General features: G+C 36.5%; 1 protein-coding gene across 1 annotated transcript in view; it reads left to right on the plus strand.

Annotated features, from left to right (window-relative positions):
- The window catches only part of LOC139746170 (uncharacterized), a 33,861-nt gene extending 21,045 nt beyond the window's left edge, over positions 1–12,816 (plus strand). The window contains exons 13-15 of the mRNA XM_071657049.1: positions 1,670–1,795; positions 3,586–3,676; positions 12,593–12,816. Coding sequence (XP_071513150.1) covers positions 1,670–1,795; positions 3,586–3,676; positions 12,593–12,747 — 372 coding nt within the window. The 3' untranslated portion in view covers positions 12,748–12,816. The remainder of the gene's footprint in view (positions 1–1,669; positions 1,796–3,585; positions 3,677–12,592) is intronic.
- Positions 12,817–17,464: the final 4,648 nt, after the last annotated feature.

Raw genomic sequence — 17,464 nt, forward strand, 5'->3', positions numbered from 1 at the left:
TGTTGATTGGTTGGTAATGTGTTGTTGATTGGTTGGTGAGGACATTTGATGTAAGTATGGATCATTGTGAAGTGCCTGAGGATTGGAGAAATGTATGATAGTGCAGTTGTATAAAGGCAAAGGGGATAAAGGTGAGTGTTCAAACTACAAAGGCATAAGTTTTTTCTAGTATACCTGGTAAATTTTATGGGAGGGTATTGATTGAGAGAGTGAAGGCATGTACAGAGCATCAGATTGGGTAGGAGCAGTTTGGTTGTAGAAGTGGTAGAGGAAGATCAGGTGTTTGCTTTGAAGAATGTTTGTGAGAAATACTTTGAGAAACATGGATTTGTATGTGACATTTATGGATCAGAAGGCATATGATAGGGTTGCTCTGAAGAATGTGTGCGAGAAATTCTTAGAGAAACAGGTGAATATGTATGAGGCATTTGTGGATCAGAAGGCATATGACAGGGTTGATAGAAATGCTTTGTGGAAGGTCTTAAGAATATGTGGTATGGGAAATAAGCTGCTAGATGCATTGAGAAGTTTTTATCAAGGGTGTAAAGTGTGTGTAGGAGTAGCAAGAGAGGAGAGTGATTGGTTCCCAGTGAAGGTGGGTCTGTGGCAAGGATGTGTTATGTCAACATGGTTGTTTGATTTGTTTATGAATGGGGTGGTGAGCGAGGTAAATGCAAGTGATTTGGAAAGAGGGGTGAGTATGCAGTCTTTTGAATGTGAGAGGACTTGGGAAGTGAGTCAGTTGTTGTTCACTGATGATACAGCACTGTTGGTTGATTCAAGTGAGAAATAAGAGTTGCTGACTGAGTTTGGATGAGTGTATGAAAGGAGAAAGTTGAGTGTAAATGTGAATAAAATCTGGATTGTTAGGTTCAGCAGGGTTGAGGAATAAGTTAGTTGGGATATAAGTGTGAATAGAGAAAAATTGGAGGAAGTGATGGTTTTAGATGTTTGGAAGTGGACCTGGCAGCAAATAGGTGAGAGGGCGAAGATTCTGGGAGCAATGGAGAATGTGTGAAAGGAGAGAATGTTATCTTGGAGAGCAAAAATGGGTATGTTTGAGAGAATAGTAGTCCAACCTTATTATAGGGCTGTGCGAGGCAGCGCCAGGAAACCGATGAAAAAAGGCCACGTATGCACACACTCATTCTCTTCGTGTTATGTGTAATGCACCAAAACCACAGCTCCCTATCCACACCCAGGCCCCACAGACCTTTCCATGGTTTACCCCAGACACTTCACATAGTGTGGTTCAGTCCACTGACCATGTCAACCCAGTATACCACATCGTTCCAATTCACTCTGTTCTGTGTATGCTTCTCCATGTTGGCTCCACTTCTGACACATATATCTTCTTTGTCACCCTTTCCTCACTCATTCATTCCATATGACCCAGCCATATCAACACATCCTCTTTCACTATCTCAACCATACTCTCTTTTATTGCCACACATCCCATTCACCCTTTCATTACTTACTCGATCAAACCACCTCACACCACATATTATCCTCAAATTTATATATATATACATGAAATATAGGAATAAATAAATGTAACATTTTTGCTGCTTCCTTCAATAGCGAGGTAATGCGAGGATCAGATGAAGAAAGTCAGACAAAGGCACCAGTTATATATATGTATATATAAAAAAAATTTCTTCCTCCACAGAGTGAATTCATCAGCATCAGTAAACCTATTAGTTGGTACCATGCGGAAGAAGTTAAAGATTCAAGTAGTGCCTCTTGGATTAGGGAACTCACTAAAAAGGAAGCCGAATTTCTCTTAGCAGCCCCGGTATATGTCATAAACTTTTAGATCTTTGTTACCTAGTTGCAGATTTATACAAGATTTAATATCCTTTAGTCTCTTTATCTTTCTATTGCAAATTGTAGACTATGAGTGGTAGGGATGAAGGAAAAAGGAATGCACTTTGCATGATGCATTTTGGGATTTTAAGCTGTTCTGATACAAAGGATTGAACAGAGTGCTTGGGGTCTGAATACAAAGTGGTTGATGTGACACGAATGGATATGATTAAGGGTTACGGTCCTTGGTATAATTGTTGAGTTTTGTGCTGAAAGTGTTATGGCATGTTAATATCCATGTACATCATAAGTTCTGAATTTTTGCAACCACTGAATAGAAGCTGTTTCTTTGTTCCTGCACAGTTTCACCAAGAACATAGACATATTCACCAGGTTCATGTACCCAGAGAAAACATTGGTTGGACAGTGCATCACATGAACTTAGCTTGGGCCATCACCCTGTTACACATTATAAACAAAAAGAGATATTATAGGATACTGGTGATGATAACAATCTTTATCATATTTAGATATATTGGAGGCAAATGCCTCTCACCTCTTGTGTATTATCTCAGGTTATGACAGTCATGGGTCATCTTGGGTCAGTATGTTATTATCAAGACAGAAGGGTCAGGATTCTGTGTGTAAGAAAGACCTGGAGGTCAAACTATTTGCTGATAATATTTAGAATAGCATTGAAGTTTATGGATAAGGTAATATTTAGCAAACTGTACTCATCCAATGTAAGGCATAAACTAGAATGTGGTTCTCGGATTAGGTCACTACACCTAAAGATGCACAAAAGGCTGATAAAGATCCAGAGCAGGCAACAAAGATGATACCAGAATTAAGAGAGCCTAGTTACAGGGAAAGGCTAGAAGCTTATATTTGCCCATCTTGGATGAGAAAAGAGTTAGGGATGACTAGGATTAAGAAGGCATAGTAACAGGGAAAGACTAAAGGCTTTTAGTTTGCCCACCTTGGATGAGAGACAATTTACTAATGACCTGATCACAATCTTTAAGTTCTTAAAAACAGGTTTATGACCAAGAGAGTGAAGTTTTTGAAAGATGTAGGTAAAGAGCAAGTAGAGGACATAAAATTATGCAAGAAACTTATTAAGAAAGATGGAAAGAAGTATTTTTATATTTTTGTAGTATAAGAGAGGTGAATGAATAGAATAAGATGGCTGAGCACATAGTTAATAAAGACTGCATACATGGATTTAAGAAATTGTGTTAGTAAAGACTGCATACATGGATTTAAGAAATTGTGTGATAGTAAAGAATGCATACTTGGATTTAAGAAATTGTGTGATAGTAAAGAATGTTCAGGAGATGGGGCACCATGAGTGTAAAACATCCTCCCCAAACAGTACAAATAGGTAATTACTAAAGATATAGCACGGAAGAAGACTGGAGTGCTTTAGAGTGTTGATAGAGGTGGAACAGGAGAACACTGGGTGACTGCTTTGGATATTGTTATAGGTTGCTGCAGTTGTAGCTGTTTGCTGCCATATTTAGGGTGAGTGTTGGGTAGTGCATGTAACACAGAATGTCTCTGTATTGACACATTAGTCTGAGATAACCAAAATCACACATAATATGACAGTATCATATACAATCAGACCTTCCCAGAGAGCTTTTCTGTTTATCATAAGCCTTTCATAATTCATAAAAGCTGCACACACTTTATTCTTTATCTCATCTGATTAAGTACAAAATTCTGGCCTGTTAAGAAACATTTGATATAAATTTTTATTTCGTTATGAAATTACAGACAAACATTACAGATGACATATGGGATCAGCTGCCCTCGCCCCGTCGTTCCTCTTCAGTTGATGAAAGTCTATTTCGTGGTGTATCTTCAGGTTAGTAATATTTTTTTTATCTTTTTTTTCTCAACAGCAGTATGGAGATATTTACCACATTTGCATCCATCCAAGCTTCCCACATACATGTACACTCCCTCAACCTGTTCCTCTACCTTACCTTTGTTTTCCATGTATTTTTATTAATATTTTACTCATTTTTTGGGCAAGTTTCAGTCATAACCAGCACAGATTTTCTTAATGTGATCCACCTTAGCCCATATTCTTGTACAATCTCAGGTAATAAGGTAGGGGATGTATGAACCAGATTTTTGTGGTGAGAACGACTGCAGAAAAGTATGAAGCAGAAGGTGAGAAGCTGTATGCAGCTTTCATGGATCTGAAGAAAGTGTGTGATAGTCAAGTGTAATGCTTCATGGATCTGGAGAAAGTGTATGATAGTCAAGTGTAATGCTTCATGGAATGTTTTAAGGATATATGGGGTAGGGGGACAACTGTTTGATGGTCTCAATTTTTTCTTAAGAGTGGATGGAGTGTTCAAGCAAAAGTTTCATAGTACATGTAGGTGATAGGCAGGGCTGTGTTATGTCATGATGGCTTTTTATCATACAAATGGATGGAGTGATAAAAGAGATAAAGGCAAAACTATGGAAAAAGAGTGTAGAGATGGAGAGTGGTGATGTATAGTGGCAAGTGACAAGCTTGTTGGTGGATGATACTATGTTGTTCCTGAGAGTGAAGAGGAGTTGCAGAAAGGTGTAAGTGTGTCTTACATTGTGTGTAAGTATAGGTATTTTAAGACAAATTTGAGTTAAAGTAACGGAAGGGTGTTTGAAAAGAAACAGAGTGAAGGTATAGATTTTGCCTTGCCCAGTACAGTAAGAGAAGAAAGTGCAGTAAACTGTGTTAGAGATATGGGTGAGAAAGACTGGAAGAGTTGACAGAATTTAAGTATTTGGGAGCTATCTTGGGTAAGTTTGATAATAAGGAAGGAGAGATAAGGGAGAGAACGGTATAGGGTATGAAATCATTGTGGTTCCTTTGATAGAATAGTGAAGGGTAGAGATATAAGTATCAAAGTGAGGAAAGGATTAAGTTTCAGCATAGTTCTCCTGATCTAGACCTATTTAAGCCAAGACATGGGCATGGGATGAGTCACAGAGGTCAAGACTTCTGGCTGTGGAAATATGTTATTTGAGAAGAACGTGTGGTATGACTAGAGAAAATGAAAAAAGTAATGAGGGGATGTATTTAGAGATTTAGTAAGACGAGGAATGCAAAGGGAATGAATTGTATCGTGGGTGAAACTTAACCCTTTGAGGTAGTTTGGGCAAGTGGAAAGAGTGCATGACAGGGAGTTCACAAGAAAAGCGTATGATAGTGTGATTAAAGGAGTTTGTGTGAGAGGAAGGCCACCTGTGCTCCTGGGAAATAAAGTGGAAGAGTACTGGATGGAGAGAAATAAGGGAAGAATGCATGGAATGCTGTATATGAGGGACAGTGATAAGTGGAGGTTATTTTACTCTCTTGATAGGTAGATAAATGGTATTACAGTTTTGTACTATCAAAGTAATCCTTCAGAATGCCATACCTATCATACCTTTCCACATTTAAGATTTTATATATGATACCCTGTAGGATTGCTACCCCAGGGAGTTAAATGTCTCTTCATTTGTCAACTTGCTAGAATCATAGATGATCCCTGTATCTTGTTTTAGTTAATTTTCACTCTATGTTCCTTCAGCTAATTGCAGTATTCTTCCAGTCTTTCATCACTGATCATTCTTGTTGCCTTGTTTTAATTATGCTTGGTCATATCAAGTTGTTGGGTATCTCCTTTATGACTTTTGTGTTTGTTTTATCCAATCTGTGTGCAGTTCTGTTATTCTTTCTCAAATACGTACACAATTTGTGGCCACAATACTGGATGATAGTTCAGTATGTTCTGTTTGTTGATCATTCATTTTGATACTAAATGGATGATCTTACAGTTTTCTGAATTTGTGATGATGCTTTGTTTAATGTAATTCAATTGTAGCTGTTCTAGTTAGCATACCGTAACAGCTGAGTGTAACTGGAGAAATTTAAGAAAAACAGTTATTCATGCATTCCATTTTAAATTCCTAGACAAGTTGTTGTTCAGTTAACTTATTCAGGACTGCAAAGAGAAATAAAAGCATCTTTATGATGTATGTACATGTAAAATGTCATCTTTCTTTTATTTCAGTTTCAATAATCATAATCCTTACTTTTCAGACTCACATCTGTCTATTACACTAGATTAAAGAAGTTGTGATGACCAGATGAGGGTTACATTGGTAAAGCCAATGTGAATAATGGTTTGTTGATAGTTATCATCATTATGTGAAATTTATTTATTTATTCATTCCCATTTTTGTTGATAGTTATCATCATTATGTGAAATTTATTTATTTATTCATTCCCATTACCAATGTATTGATTGTTTTACTAGTATAGTACTCACAGAGTAACTTTTATATACTTGGCTTGTTTTGAAGTTTTGTGTTCCTCTTATGATTTGTTTGTGATTTTTTTAGGATTTAATTTATTCAATTCTTTCCTGAGAGTATTAACATATTTTTTCTACGATATAGTCATTTACAAAGAATAGTACTTAATATTTTAGAATTTTATGGTTTACTGTCTATCATTGCAGTGTAGATTATTTTAGAGAGAAGTAACATTTATTCCAGCCCTCATTGCCTTGTCATTTTACATTGTATAACCTTAAAGTAAAATTATTTTGATTTGCAGGTTTTTGAGTTATTGTAGGAAGTTTACATCAGAATGATATGTTTCATTTATATTTAATTTCCCATTGTAGAGCATACTTTCCCAGCACAACCTTGAAACTCCATTACCAAATACCTTTAGTATTCCTCATGGTGAATATGGATATTGCTTATCAAAATGTTCATCAGAAAACTTTACCTGCTGTTAAAGAAATCTGATTGTACACATGCTTATCACAATAGTTCAATTCTTTTCATTCCATTGAAATGCTTCAGAACTACTCATACTGTACATACTAAGTTTTATTTAATAGAAAGATGATAGAATTGTAGTTTATTATATGCTCATCTGTATATAGCATATTTTAAGCTAGCATTGTCTATTTACTTCTTATTTTTTCAGGTCTGGTATGACTTTTAATTTTTTTGTCAGGGGAGATTCAACATCCTGTATTTTGGTGTGAGTTACTGAAATGATACTTTTAGATAGAGATATGCAGAATTTAATGTGTAAGTGCTTTGCTGAATGGGATTTAAAAGAAGCAGGAATTGAATATGGGATAGTAGAATTAGATTTGAGAAAGTATATATCAACTGGATGTTTGGCATTCAACAGATTAGGAAATACTGTATTGTTATGTCTTCGCTGTTCTTTGTTCGTTTTTGGCATTCCTCAGTTAACTACACAAATACAGTATATGTGTGGGAGTAGGTGGTTATTTCAAGTAGCAAAGAAGGCATTATGGATACAACAGAATGCTGTAACTTAAATGTGCATAAAATTAGTGAATGTAATGTCAAGGCATAAGCCATTTTGTAGGAATTTTTGTATAGTAGAAGATTGGTAAAAGGCTGGGTACAGGAAACTGCAGACTGATATTTGTTAGTTGGTGGACACTAATTCTGTATATCTTGACTGACTTGAGTAGGTGTATATGTATTTGTTTTAAAAAGGATATATCTCATGTTGGGTCTTCCCAATTTGATATAGTTAGTTCCAGCAGAATCTTCTCAGAAAATTTTTGCCAATAACTGTTGCGATACTAGTTTCAGAAACAAACAATAATGCTGGGACATTTACTTGTATTTTTTTTAAGTTTCATGTAGCTGACTGTAACACAAGCTTTTGCCTCCAGCTCATTGAAATTAAGCTGATGCAGTAATAAAAGTCAGGATGCCCCAAGCAGAAGAATGGGCAGGAAGGAGTGATGAAAGTTGTATTTTGATATATTGAGATGAAGAATTTGTACCAAATCATTTAATGAGATTTCAGTGTGAAAATAGAAAGATTAACATTGACGTACATTGGTTTCGTATGAAGAAATTTTGTTTTGAACATTGATCAACTCTTGCTTCATGTAAGTATTTCCATGTATAAGAGAAACCAGCATTGTAACAAATTAGTGAATAAGATTTCATTGAAAATTGGGTAGGGAACTGGAATTACTTCGAGATATAGTTTGCTTTAAGGGAAAAAACATCTTGAACTTTGAATAACCCTTTTTCTTAAAAGTGCTCCATGGGTAACGGGGATTATGTAACAAGATACTGGTAATGAAATTGTAGTACATGAACTTCTTTGAAATGATGATTTTATATGGACTTTTAGACATTTATAGCTCATGAATAAAAAGGTAGAAGCTCATGGAAGATGAAAAAATAATGCATAAAATTTTTGTGTGATAAATGCAAATTTAGGAATAAATGACTGGTTAGAATATAAACTTGCTAAAATAAGGATGATAGTGCCTTCATTCAAGCAAGATGGTTCATGCAGAATCTTCATGCACTTCTGTCATTAATAATTTCATTCTCAGTTACATTCCCTGGGAAGGATCATCTACACTCAGCCTCTTAAATCACTCATACACATCATAAGCTCATGCCCATTGTGTTCAAGTGAAACATGAAATTTTCATACACATTTAATGTGTTTCATTTTTTGTTTTTGGTTATCATCATCTCAAATATTCCAAGTTGAAATTGATCTTCTCTTAAAATCTAGCCATCCATTTTAGTTTACTTTTTGTATCATCAAATATATTTTCTTTTCTTTCAAACTATTCGCCATTTCCCGCATTAGCGAGGTAGCGTTAAGAACAGAGGACTGGGCCTTTGAGGGAATACCCTCACCTGGCCCAATTCTCTGTTCCTTCTTTTGGAAAATTAAAAAAAAAAACGAGAGGGAAGGATTTCCAGCCCCCCGCTCCCTCCCCTTTTAGTCGCCTTCTACGACACGCAGGGAATACGTGGGAAGTATTCTTTCTCCCCTATCCCCAGGGATAAATATATTACTGTATATTTTCTTCGTTTACACTGTTCTGTGTAATTGTCTCAAGCACTTGACTCAAAAATGCTTACTCCAACACTCTGTCCTTATATCTGTTGTTGTCTTTCTGGTACATTTTCCACTCACCGAAATCAAGTACTATACCATTCCCCTATTCAGTTTTTTTATATGTACATGCTATCAACTTTATTAGCCTCTCCCTTTATAATGATGTTTCCCCTCTTACTTTCTGCATGATTTCCACATTCTGAACCATGACCATTCCTCAGTTGTGCTAGTAGTACAGTTTATCTTTTACTTTACCTTGCCATACTTGATTGCTCACATTTTTTCGTGCTCATACACAGCTTTGGCAGTTTGTTTACCTTTCAGCCCTAATATCATGGCATATGTGTTACAGCACTTTGTTAAAGTATTATTTTTTAAGTTTTGGATATGTGATTTATATAGAAAAGAGATAAGTTTTGTAAATCAAGATGTATTTTCTTTTAAAAAGAGTGATTTTTTCTTTATGCCTAGGTACCAGGGAAGTATATTACCAGTGATGCCTGCATATTAGGATGGTCAATGATGGCTGCATTGTGAGCCAGTACTTCAGTGGTTATCAAGTTGCACTCCTTTGACCCAGGCACCTGTCTTTTCTTTCTGCCTCACCCATATATAGATTGCTGGCATTCTGTTCACAAACATGCAGTCTCTCCTTGTCACACACACATTTGACAACACTTTAATCACACAACTCATTCCTCATAAAATTTTTCTGCAGTGAGTCCTGTGTGCTAGTCCTGCCTTTTGGCAAAATATTAGGAGCAATAGATAGATGTAGTAGGTTGAAGTAGTAGGTAGGAACATTAGCCAGAGCATTAGGTAGACACATTAGGTAACAGTAGATGGTGGGAACATTTGGCAAAAGCCTCTGAAAACACTGCACTAGAGTTGCCCTTTGTCAATGGTCTGTTAAGAGTGAGGCACTAAAGGCTAAGAAGCAGGCACTGGGGTTCACCCTGTTACGGAGACACTTTTGCCATGGCCATCCTCTCTACTTTATTGAGGAAGCACTGGGAACTGATGAACATTGACATTATTTGCTCGTGATGTATGATGTATTGAAACTAGCATTAAATTATCCACAGCCAAGCCTGACAGACTTTTCTATGATTTAAAACTACTGCTCCATATGCTGTGGTTCAGTTCACTGACAGCCTGTTGCCCCCGTATACCTCATTGTTCCAGTTCATTTTATCCCATTCGTCTCCCACCTTCCTGAATGTTCAGCCCCCATACCCCTAAGCCTCCTTCATTTAACTGTTGATCTCCTTCTTGATCTCCTGCTACCCATTTCTCCCCCACTTCTGACACAAAGATCCTTGTAGTCAATCTTTGCTTATCCTTTCTGTATGTACAGATCATTTTCAGCAGGCACTGTTCATCTCCATGAATCAAACTGTGGATACTACCTATCCTTTATCATAGACTCATTCCTCACACAATCAACTTGTCTTATGCCACATAATGTCTGCAGATATTGTGTATCCAACTCATCTACCCTTATCCTTTCTTCTGAGTTCAAGGTTGAGATTGATACAACACTCCTGGAATAACCATACCTGTAGACACACCCATCTGTGCCCAAACAAATATGACCTCCCTTCACATCACCCTTAATGCTCCCAAGCTCATAACCTCCTCTTCCACCCATTGACTCACTTCAGCCCTCTTGGTTGACTTCACTCTCTTGGTTCTGTCTACTACACTCAAACTACCCTGTTTCATTCCCTTGCTGTACTTCATTCCCCTCTCCTTGTTTGCATGTACTTTCAACTTCTTATCAAACACTACCAAACTTTTTCACCAGCTTCTTGAGTTTCTTTCAAGAGTCTGCTACCAGATCTACTTTATAAGCAAACAACTAATGTTGTCAGATCTTTTCAGCATGTCAGATATCCACTCATTGCTCTTAGACTTTTACATTAATTTCCTACACCACCCAATCCATAAAATCTACGACTGTAAAGATAGTATTTAATCTCTACCTACTTTTTTCTATCTTGTGATTTAGTAGATTAGTTCAGCTCAGTTACAGGGGAAACCTCTTTGTTATAATTTATGTTTTTGACCAGAGGCTTGCTGCCATTCCACTATAAAGTTTGCATATCATTTAATGATCTTGCTTCCCTGTTTATGTATGTTTGCTCTAGGACCTCTTATCCTTTTTGTAGTTATTTTTTTTTTGTCAAGCAAGTCTTTTTAAACTTATGCATATATGTGACAACCAAACCATCATACAGATGTCAGAATCATGTTTGTGTTGATATGGAGCTGATGTTTAAATGGATGGAACTTAAACTTTGTAGAATTTGCCATCATTGCTTTGCTCAGAATGTAGCTGCATACATGATTTGAATTGGAAGCTGAATGATTTAATTATCAGAATTCATATTAATATTTGCATCTACGGTGGCTCATACAAAATATTTGATGTTCAAAATCACTCACTGCTTGTGTATGTACACTCATTTTTTGTAAGGACCATTTTTATTTAACTCTAAAATTATATATCTACTATTTATATTGCTCATTTGCCTTTCAAGAAGTCAATTAGTTGCTTTCATCCTCTGCCATCATAGTATAAAGTTGTCATTTTGAGATGTGTGCAAGTGGAAATTTTTATTAGATCTTTCTTTTTTTCTTTCATACTATTCACCATTTCCCATGTCAGCGAGGTAGCATTAAGAACAGAGGACTGGGCCTCCGAGGAAACATCCCCACCCAGCCCCCTTCCCTGTTCCTTCCCTTGGAAAATTAAAAAAAAAAAAAGAGGGGATATATGTATGAATATGAAATAATTGGATTAAATTGAACAGAAATGGGAAGATTATTGCAGAAAGTGCGTGCAGTCATTTTTCTTTTTACAGTATTGTTTTATAAGAACAATGTAGAGCTTTCATGTTCTCAACCATGTGTTAATTCAGATGCACTCCTGCAATCAGGAAGTGAAGAGGAAATGTTTTACTGAAGGAAGATGCTTTTCAATAAGTGATTGTTATGAATTATAGATTTGTCTTTATAGAAAATTTAAACTCTATCCTTTTGACCATTAATTTTTTAATCTTGTACATATTTTTTTTTTTTCACCATTTTAGTTTTTGATTCACTTACATTCTGTGCATAGTTCCAGTTGCTTTAGCTTTCCAGCCTGACGAGGAGCATGCCTATAATCAAGTCTTTTCCTTATTTCATTTCTGGTGGTTTCCATTTATTTTTCAGTACCATATGAATTACTAGTTTTAGTTATGTCATATCCATGTTGCTTTTTCTTTCTTGCTCCTTATTAATACCTCATTCCTTGTTTTATTTAGTGCTCACCCTCCTGATGTTGAATTACTATTTTGTGCTATGAGTTATTCAATGGATGTTCATGGTTATTGGAGTCTCAGTTCTTGTACAAAAAGTTTATTGCTTAAATGTAAGAAGGTTTGTTCAATAATGTTCTTCCCAACAGTGATATTGGTTCACATACATGATTTTGGATGTGTTTTGTTACTTGAGGGATACCTTACTCAATAAAGGAGTGTTTAGTTTCATGTTCCTCCTTTTATTAAATGTGGCATGCGGATTCTGTCAGTCGACTGAATCTGGTTCTATGTACAAGTCAAGATAAACCTAGTGCAATCTGTTTGGCTTGATCATGGATGGCAGGCAAAGGTTTCAGTGCATTATACATGACAGCAAGACACTGGATGTATGCAAATTAGGCTACTACTCATTTATATTTGAAAACTCACTTAAATTAGAGAAGCAGTTTGGTATAAAAGGAAAATGTATGGACGGAAAGTAAAATTCTTTTTATAATTACTGAGTATTACAAGTTATAAGAGTAAAATTGAAAATAATTTTCTCCTTTTCCAACAGTATACTCTGCTCCACCAGTATCTATCTATCCTAGAAGAGCTCTGATAAACGAAAATGAAGAAATGAACCAAAAGCAGCCATACCTGGTGAAGTTAAGAGAAGCAAGTAAACAGCAGAAAGACAGAACAGCTTTTGCACACATCTTGTCTGGGTAATCAGCAGCAAGCTTTCAAGATCTGATCTTGCATACAATGTACCAAACAAAATTGAATGTTTGATTCTTTTATAGTTTTTAATATTCTAATGAAATTTGATTGGGAAGTAGAATTACTGGTGTGAAAGAAGAATGAAAAGGTCAAACTGAATGGTCAGGAACATCATGAAGATAGATGAATTCAGAATGATTGTAAAAGTATGCTTGTTAAAATAAATTGGTGATGGTTGTGGTGTATTTAGATGAGGTGGCATGCTGTGAGAGTTCAGGAGAATAGTTTGTTGAATAAAAGGATTTAGTTGGAGCCTTACATAAGATGAAGTTTGGCAAAAGCAGCAGATGTATGTGGGATTGCATTGGAGTTCTCAAGAAAGCAGCGTCATTGATGTAGATTGATTACTCAAACTATTCATCTTTGTATAGCCTAAGGCCAGGTGCGTGAGGACTGGTAGCATTTACATAAGGGCAAAGGGATCAGAATTGAATTCTCAAAGTAAAAAATCATAAATCTGCTGAATACACACCCATTCCATGTGCAATGACGGAGGTGCATTCCTGCAAAACTAATGGTACAAAATGGAATTCTCTAATCAACTGAAACTCATTATGTAATGAAGGTTATGTCCCAGAGCTCTAATTTCCCATATCTAACTCTTCATTATGGAATATATATGCAAGATGTAAGCTCAAGAATTTCTAAACATAGACTTAAATCTATCCCTGGGGATAGGGGAGAAAGAATACTTCCCACGTATTCCCTGCATGTCGTAGAAGGCGACTAAAAGGGGAGGGAGCGTGGGGCTGGAAATCCTCCCCTCTCCTTTTTTTTTTAATTTTCCAAAAGAAGGAACAGAGAAGGGGGCCAGGTGAGGATATTCCCTCAAAGGCCCAGTCCTCTGTTCTTAACGCTACCTTGCTAATGCGGGAAATGGCAAACAGTTTGAAAGAAAAAGACTTAAATCTGTTGCTGAAGACAGTGTTTGATAAAGACTCAGCAGAAAAATGTGAGTTGATGGGGTTGAAGTAGGATGGGATGGAATGAGGGTTATCAGGAGGGAAAGGTGGGGTTCCAGAGTTGTCTGGATTACCCACTTCATTGTGAGGTGAAGGCATAGCTTGCTTAGGCCTTTTGAAAAATGTCCAGTTTTAGCTGTGTCATGTACATCTTTCTCTGTAAAAGTTTGCTATAACAGTGTGAAGCATCTGTCAGCACTCTGGAGAACACAGGGGTACATTCCTAATTGGGATCCATATCATTAATGTTAGCCACAACCCTGTCAGGTAATTGAGTATAGCTGCTAACCTTTTGGATGTAAAGTGGCATAATGCTGGTAATGTTTCCCCTCCCTGAAATTAAACCATGTAGTGAATGGATGAAAATTTACTTTTGTAATAAAAAGTACATTTTTCCCAGCATGATGATATTGAAGCAAAAAGAAAAAATACATTTGCTAATGGTTTGATAGATATTGGTGGTGATTCTGCTGAAGTTATTAAAGAATAATCTTTTAATGCAAAAGTACCCAAAGGATCTACATTATTTACTGCTGAATTATATGGTATTCAAGTTGCACTTACATGAGCAGTCTTCTGAAAAGATTTACAATCAACTCCAATTTCTAAGGTGTACTTTAAGCTAAAATCACTAAATCTGCTGGATCTAATACAGTATTATATATATATATATATATATATATATCTCTCATACTATTCGCCATTTCCCGCATTAGCGAGATAGCGTTAAGAACAGAGGACTGGGCCTTTGAGGAAATATCCTCACCTGGCCCCCTTCTCTGTTCCTTTTGGGGGGAAAAAAAAAAATGAGAGGGATTTCCAGCCCCCCGCTCCCTTCCCTTTTAGTCGCCTTCTACGACAAGCAGGGAGTACGTGGGAAGTTTTCTTTCTCCCCTATCCCCAGGGATAATATATATATATATATATATTTTTTTTTTTTTTTCATACGATTCGCCATTTCCCGCATTTGCGAGGTAGCGTTAAGAACAGAGGACTGGGCCTTAGAGGGAAAATCCTCACCTGGCCCCCTTCTCTGTTGCTTCTTTTGGAAAATTAAAAAAAAAGTCATACCTCAATGATTTTACAGTTTGCTTAAGCAACAATGGTAGATGTTTATGGCAGAGGGGAAAAACTGTAAGATGGCAATGGGAGGAAAAAAATTCAAGATAGGTTTTGAAGTACAGCTTTTCAACAGGAACTGACAACACATGGACCACTGTATACCAGTCATTCCAGTTCACTTGATCCCATGCATGCTTTTCACCCTCCATGTTCTGGCCTTGATCACGCGAAATCTTTTTCCATCTCTAATTCGGTCTTCCCCTTCTTAACCACTACACTGACACATATTCTCTTTGTCAGCCTTCCTTCATTCATTCTCTTCATATGTCCAGACCATTTCAGCACACTCTCGAGTTCTGTCCTTTACCTTTACCTTACCTTTACCTATACCTTTAAACATACCCATTTTCACTCTTCCAGATAATGACATCTCTTTCCACATGTTCTTTATTGCTCCAAGAAACTTTGAACCCCTAACCCACCTTGTGACTCATTTTCACTTATTTGCTCCATTTGCTGCCACATACACTTCCAGTTCTAAAATGCTTAATTTTCTCCATAATTTCTCTTCATGTTCATCCCACCTAACCTGTTTCTCTACCCAGCTAAACCTGCTTTTACTTCCATTTACTCTCAACTTCCTCCTTTCAAACATTCCTCCTGTCTCTACCCTGCTAAATCTGCTTTTATTCCCATTTACTCTCAACTTCCTCCTTTCACACATTCATCCAAACTCAATCACTAAGTGTGCTTTTGCATTAAATGTCACCGGTGCTGTGTCATCTTCAAACAACAACTGACCCTTTCTCCAGGCCCCTTCCATCCCCTACAGACTGAGTATTCACCTCTCTCCAAGACTTGCTTTTACCTCCTCCCCCACTTCATCCACAAAGAAAGTGAATAGCCATAGTGACACCTCAAACTCTACCCCAGACCAATATTTACTTGGAACCACTCGCTCTCCTCTTCCTACAAATGTATATGCCTTACACCATAGATGAAAACTTTTCATTGCTTTTAGCTTCTTTCCTCATACATCATATATTCTTAAGACCTTCCACAAGGTATCTGTATCAGCCCTTTCTTATGCTTTCTCCATATTAATAAATGCCACATATTAAGCTTTATGTTTTTCTCTGTACTATGTTCTTTAAAGCAAACACCTGATCCACACATCCTCTGCCACTTACAAAATCACATTGTATCTCCCCAATCTGATGCTCTGTATATGCCTTTGCTCTCTCAATCACTACTCTACCATACAACTTAGCAGGTACACTCAACAATCTGATGCTCTTTATATGCCTTAATTCACTCGCTACTTCCTCATACAACTTACCAGGTACACTCAGACATAACTTTGAATATTCACTTTTGTTCCCCCTACCTTTATAAAGTGACACTATGCATGCATTCCGCCAATCCTCAGGCACTTTACCATGACCCATGAAAACAATGAAAGTCCAAACTAACCAGTGAACAACAGAGTCACCCCTAACTCAACTAAAATGCCACCTGTTCCACTTCCTTGCAAGACTTATGCAACGTTCCCACCAAACCACTCTCCATGACTCACTTTGTGTACCACCCTGATACAAACACCTTACATCTATTACTCTTATCAAACATTCAAGAACCCCTCAAGATACTCAGTTTCCTCATTTCATCACTACCTGCTACGACTTCCCCTTTTACCCCTTCATCAATGTTCCCATTTTCTTTTCGCACTTTGTTAACCTCCTTCCAAAGCATCGTATTCTCCATGAAGTTTACTGATGCTCACCCCAACTCCACGTGTGCTCTCTTCAACCATAGCACCTTCCTTTTGACCTGCCTCCTCTTGTAAATCTTCCCAATCATTTGCACTTTTCCGCGCAAGCGAGATAGCGCCAGGAACATGAGAAGAAATGGCTTTAATCTTGGTAATCACACAATATATATATATATATATATATATATATATATATATATATATATATATATATATATATATATATATATATATATATATATGTATATATATATATATATATATATATATATATATATATATATATATATATATATATATATATATATATATATATAAGCTTATAACCACGAGAAAAAAGGAACGCGATAGGTCCCAAGTGCACTTTCATGTGATTAACATCTGGGAAGATACATTCTCGTATGTACAAAAGTGCATTTGGAACTCATAGTATTTCATTTTTCATCGTGGTTATCAGCAAATACTAGATTACGTGTGTGTATAATAACACGATTGGAATGATTTCATAAGGGATTTGGTAAGTCATAATTAAACAACTGCCCAATTTCTTGGATGCTATTTATATCTATTGACTGTCATTTCTTGTTTCAGGCTGAAAATTTAGTTTTTATAAGTAATGCATAAGTGAGAAGTGATAGACATTAATATTGAGACAAAACCAAAAGATTCCAATTTTTTTTTCCTATCAAGCTAAGCAAAAGCTTAAAAACTTCTGATTTCGAAATATTTTATCGTGAATTATTTAATATAGATATGACAAGTGGAGGCTTCGTTATCTAAATTGTACTCACTGATAAGTTTCTTATCGGGTTAGCTTGGTGTGCGAGCTAGAGTATCATGATGGTGGGAAGAAGAAGGTTGTGTCTCGCTT

Source organism: Panulirus ornatus, chromosome 64 (assembly GCF_036320965.1).
Source record: "Panulirus ornatus isolate Po-2019 chromosome 64, ASM3632096v1, whole genome shotgun sequence".
Lineage (NCBI taxonomy): Eukaryota > Metazoa > Arthropoda > Malacostraca > Decapoda > Palinuridae > Panulirus > Panulirus ornatus.